The sequence below is a fragment of the Belonocnema kinseyi genome, chromosome 10, assembly GCF_010883055.1.
Source record: "Belonocnema kinseyi isolate 2016_QV_RU_SX_M_011 chromosome 10, B_treatae_v1, whole genome shotgun sequence".
NCBI lineage: Eukaryota > Metazoa > Arthropoda > Insecta > Hymenoptera > Cynipidae > Belonocnema > Belonocnema kinseyi.
The window spans coordinates 104,960,554-104,966,604 of NC_046666.1; the positions used below are offsets into that span (position 1 = coordinate 104,960,554).

Genomic DNA, 6,051 nt, shown 5'->3' on the forward strand with positions numbered 1-6,051 from the left:
TAGTTGCACAAGCAAAATTGCGTGAAATCGGCTTCGAATTGGTTCCTCAGCCACCGTATTCACCAGACCTGGCCCCCAGCGACTATTACTTGTTCCCTAACCCGAAGAGATGGCTCACCAATAAGCGTTTTTACTCAAATGAGGAGCTCATAGCTGAAACTGAGGCGTATTTTGGAGACCTTCCGATCGAGTACTTTTCGGACGGTATCAAAAAGTTAGAAAATCGTTGGACTCGCTGCATCGACCTAAAAGTAGAGTATGTTGAAAAATAAAACCGACTTTGGCCAAAAAAAACCTCTCCGTGTTTCATTTTTTAGGGACTTATCAGACTGCCTAGTACATAAACGTACGGACTGTTTCGATATCTAGACTCGGCCTCGAATCGTTTGGAAGATATAAACAATTTCTTAAGCGTGCCACCAGTACGAGTACACGTACGAAGTAAATTTTGTCCTTTAGAGTATGATGTATGCGTCTTCTCTCTAAGTACTCACAATTTGAAGAATTACAAAAGTTCACGTTGTTCTAAATTGTAAACTAAAACAATGGCTTCCATTATCAAAGAAGTTATTGCTTATTGCTGTTAAAAATATTGGTCAAGTAATAATGTTAAAAGGATGATTAAATAAGTATTTTACAGAGATTAGCTATTATAAAATTTTATTAGATTATTATGGAAAGTTAAATGATAATAAATATGACTTTTTACATGAATAAGTCTATCATACAAATTTTATATTGAACAGGCATACTAAACTGCACTTGCAAAAACATGCCTGAAAAGGTAGTTGTATTGCGTAATTGAGATTCCTTGTGGTAATTGCTGTCCCTCCCTGTTCTCCCTCATTCATGTTTATTGTCGAACACTCTTTTCCAAAGTATTCAATGTGAGAACAAGGAGCGTAGCTAATAATTCAGAGCGCAATTAAAACGTCTTTTTTTCATTGCGGAAACGGCAAGTTGTGCAAACCCCAGGACCACACCTTCTCGCTCATTCGCTTAGAGTTAAGAAATATTTAGCCCTGTTTTTATGGAATACTCCATTTCTCATTGAAGCTTCAGAAAATGGGCAATTTTAAATTCATAGTGGTTTACAATTGAACAATTTTTCTTCTTCATCGAGAGAACTTTGCAGTAGGGACATTTTTTACATTTTAATGTTAAATTGTGTAATATTCATATCTAATGCAATTCAATTTAAAAATATGTATTCAACACAAAACAAAATAATTAGAAAGTATCCAGGTGAGAATTTCACATATAATTGATATATAGTGGACAAAACACTGATATTTTTCAGTTGTTTTGCAGAGAAAAATTGATAAAACAACTGAAAGATGTCATTCCACTACAAATAAACTATAAACTGATTCACCTGAGTAATTTTTCAAAAATTAATTGTGAATATCCTCATCAGATAAATTTACGACTTAATAATGGCTGATTTTTTTTATTCCAGATATACCAGACATTCCTGAGAACATAAAGAATTTACGAGCCTTACAAGTGGCGGACTTCAGCAGTAATCCTATACCCCGGTAAATTTTTAGCTACCAGTAAAGGCGTGTGCAACCGCGCGACATATCATTTCTTACATTTTTATGGATTGTAAAATGAATTAATGCTATTCAAATGCAGATTTTTTTTGGTAAAATGGTCATTATTCTACATGGATGTGTTCATTAGAACCCTAGTAATGCTGTTATCAAGTATCAATAGATGAAGCGCTCCCATCGGTCAGTTATTTAGGTTACTCGATTTTTCAAGACGAGTGGGCTTACGTGTATGCCAGGGGGCTTACAAATTATGAGGTTTCCGAAATTAAGTTTCGAAGTTAAGTAATCAAAAAACAAATCTTTTTCGATTTTCTTCAAAAATGTGGTAAATTTTAGTACTATAGGACCTTACTGCAGGCGCAAATTGATTGGTGACTATATTGCATATTGAAACATTTTGTTGTACAGACCATTCTTCAATTAAATGTTATTGCGTTAAAACCAAACTTAACAAAGTTTGTCACTAACGAATTCGATTTCAAAAAAATATTTGTCTTTTTTATAGTATTTCAAAAAATCAAATTGCATTTGCGAATGTTTTAAAACACGTATCCTCAAATTTTGATGAAACACATATTAAAAGAAAGCTTATACTTTCTAGTTTATAACCCTGCATGTATATGATAATGGGCATTTCATGATATGCTGAGATACTAATGAAAATAAATATATAATTGGAAAACTCGAGGAGTCTGAATTCAGAACCCAGCCCCCGCTTGAACCAAATTCAATATATCTCATTTGCGTTTGATTTCATTCTGCCAGGTTCTAAATTCAAACTCCTCGAGTTTTTCGATTATATAATTAGTTTAATTAATATTTTAGAATATTATAAACTGTACAGTGTCCATTATATCTATTTAGGGTTATAAAATGGAAATTGTAAGTTTCTTTCCATATGCATTTTATCAAAATTTTAGGATAAGTGTTTTGAGGCTTTTGGAATTTCATTTTTCAATTAAAAAGAAAAAATTATAGAGAGGACATATATTTTTAAGAAATGGTTACCAACATCATAAAGTTTGTATTCCCTATCGAATTCTTTTAGCTAACAAATTTATTAGGTTTGATTTTTGCGCAATAACGTTTCATTGTACCACAAATATTGGACGTGGCATTTGGTAGTTTAAGAATGAGGCTTTAGGCTTTCAAAAAAAGTATTGATTAAACATTTTGTACATTAAATATTATTTAGTTTCATGATGAAATATTTTCAAAAGACCGGAATATATAAAGTATATATGTTTATAATTAAAAATTGGTCATAAGGACATCCGCAGGAGTTAGCCGAGAGCGGATGCTAATCTGAAAAACTGCACCTGATCCCAGTGAAATCGCCGTAAAATTTCAGCCATGACCACGTTTCATGACCATGAGATGGGTGGTCACAGTCTGTGACGAACTCAATACGATGATCCGGAAAAACTCGTGCACCCTGAGGACACGGAGCGACCCAAGGACGACCTCCTTCTTCATTTTGCCCGAAAGTGTATTAGAATCGTGTTGACACCCAGGAATGCTTTTCAGTCTATTAATTATTGAAAGCTTGACACTTCCAAGAGCGCCGATGATAATAAGGTGGTGCCGAAAATTCGATAACAAGCATGGCTCGTTTCTCGAATTTAAGGAGAATCATGTCAGGCCTGGAGTGCGCAACAGAAACAATTGTCGAGAATACGAAGTTCCAGTATACGAAAATTGACTCGATTTCGTTGGGAGCGTTTAGCGGAGCGGTATTATGGCTAAAGCCGTAAGAGTGATAGAGATGGTAATAAAAACTCTTAGTGCCGCATTGTTCCTTCGGATGTAGGTCGTTCCCGCATAAGTTGGACAACTAGATACTATGTGTCTTAGATGATCGAGGTGTGCATGACACAATCTGCAACTATCATCGGGAATATCTTGGCTCAAAATGTGGCAAAGATATGCTAAAGTGAAAATGACACCGTATTGACATGCCAGAATGAAACCTTTTGTGCCCGACTTCAAACAGGGTGATTTTAGGAAAGCAAACGTCAGCTCACACGACATCGACTGATCTTTTACATTTCTGTAGAAGATACCATCCATCCTCTTCTCGAGGAGCTGTTCACGGAAGTTTTCTCTTGTGCTTTCTTAATCCGGGCTTTCAAGAGTGAGGACTCGAGATAGATAAGATTTGATGCATTTTGCTCACCCCTGATATTAAAGACAAAGCCGAGTGTTTGTGCAGCTTCCACCGCTGCTTTGTATAGAAACGCTCCTTTGCTTATTTCTTCGTGCTTCCTGTACATTTTAAGAAGAGGATCCTGTTCATTTGCGACTATATATGCTGTACCCAGAATAATCCTTTTGTGAAGACATTTGAGATTTAATATTCCGAGAGCACCTTGGTGGAGCGAGCAGATACTTTATTCCTCGCCGACAGTTCGGAGAGTATCCGTTATAGATGTGACATTCTGAATGCGCCCCTGTGGCACGCCCAGTTATATATAGGTCTCTCCAGCGCGGATTTTTATAACTCAAAATTGATTGCAATATTTTTAGAGTATTCCTTGAGAATCTCTAGAGCTAGGTGCAGTCGCTCTTTATTTTTAGCATAGATCTCAAAATCATCCATGTGAAATACATGAGTGGCCTTATGCTTTCTATGTCCATGTGTGCTGCAAAAGTTACCTTCGGAGTGGCAAGGTGCGAGAGATAGTAGCAATAATTTGAGACAAAAGAAAGGTTGACTCAAGGTTTCGCCCTAAAAGACACCTCTCTGAAAGATGACGCTATTAGTTGTCATACGGAAAGAATCGTGTGACAACTAACAAGATCACCTTTCAGAGAGGTGTCTTTTAGGGTGACACCATGAGCCCACTCCTCTTTTACCTTACATTATTGCCACTATCTCTAGCACTTCGCCATTCTGACGGGTACCTGTTGCGTTAAACCTGCAGATCGAAAGTACAAGGTCACTCATGTATTTTACGTGGGCGATCTTAAGATCTATGCTGAAAACAAAGAGCAACTATATCTAGCTCTAGGGATTGTCGAACGATATACTGAGGAAATTGGAATGGAATTTGGGTTAGACAAATGAGCCAAGGTTTATTTGAACTGAAGAAAACTTGATGGCATCCCTGAAGATCCTGAGCTTGTTGATAGAAGCGCTATACGAAATCTTTGCGCTGGAGATACTTATACATACCTGGGCGTGCCACGGAGCCGCATTCAGAATGTGAAATCTATAAAGGATAATCTCCGAAGCAGATACAAACGTCTCATCCGGCAGATTTGGTCTTCCGAACTGTCAGCGAGAAACAAAGTATCTGCAACGAACATGCTTGCTGTCCCGGTAGTACTCTATTCATTTGGAGTAGTTCCATGGACGAAGAACTAGCTCAGATCCCTTGATATCGGGACAAGAAAGGTTATGCACATGAACAAAAGCATGCATCTTAAGTCTTCTGTTTCGCGATTGTGCATCTCACGCCGTCAAGGTGATCGCGGAATATTGATACTTTATTGCACATAGAGTTGCAAATGGAACAAACCCTCTTCTTAAAATGGTCAGGAATCACGAAGAAGTGGGCAGAGGAGCATTTCTGTACAAAGCAGCGGAGGAGGCTGCTGAAACACTCGGACTTAACTTCAGTATTAGGGGTGAGCAAATTGCATCAAGTCTTATCTATCTCGAATACTCACTCCAGTTCCTCGATAAGAAGAAGCACGGTATCTTCCACAGAAATGTGGAAGATCAGTCAATGTCGTGTGAGCTAACGTTTGCTTTCCTTAAATCGCCCGGACTGAAGTCTGGTACGGAGGGTTTCATTTTGGCATATCAAGACGGTGTCATTTCCACCTTAACATACTGTCGCCACATTTTAAGCGAAGACATTCCCGATGATAGCTGTCACTCTTACGGCATTAACCTTAATATCGCTCCTCTAAATGCTCCTAGGGAAATCGAGTCAATTGTCGAGAATGGGAAGTGCCGCATATACTGGAACTTTATATCCTCGACAATTGTTTCTGTTGCTCACTCGAGGCCTGACATGGTTGTTCTTGACTTCGAGAAGTGAACCATTTTCGTTAACGAATTTTCGGCACCAGCTGACAAAAACAGCATAGCCAAGGAGAATGAAGACCTTATAAAGGAGTTGCAACGTTTGTACCCGAAATATTCTGTTAAACTAAACGTCCCTATCATCGGCGCTCTTGGATTTGTCAAGCTTTCACTCGTTAATAGCCTGAAAATCACCCCTGCGTGTCAACAATATGCTAAAACACTTGCGGGAAAATTGTAGAAGGCGGTATTCCTTGGGTCACTCCGTGTTCTCGGGGTGCACGAAACTTTTGCCTGATCGTCGTATTGATTCTGTTACAGACTGTAAGCACCTATCTCACGGTCGTGAGACGTGGTTGTGGCCGAAATTTTACCGCGATTTCGCTGGGAGCGGGTGCAATTTTTCAGATTAGCACCCGCTACCGGAGAAATCCTGCGGTTGTTCATATGAACATTTTTTAA

The 6,051-nt window shown here is 38.2% G+C and overlaps 1 protein-coding gene across 10 annotated transcripts in view; it reads left to right on the forward strand.

Moving 5' to 3' along the window:
- Positions 1-6,051, forward strand: part of LOC117181592 (protein lap4) — a 485,727-nt gene that overhangs the window by 146,255 nt on the left and 333,421 nt on the right. For all 10 annotated transcript variants that reach the window (XM_033374437.1, XM_033374439.1, XM_033374438.1 and 7 more), the window contains exon 3: positions 1,460-1,538. In XM_033374437.1, coding sequence (XP_033230328.1) covers positions 1,460-1,538 — 79 coding nt within the window. The remainder of the gene's footprint in view (positions 1-1,459; positions 1,539-6,051) is intronic.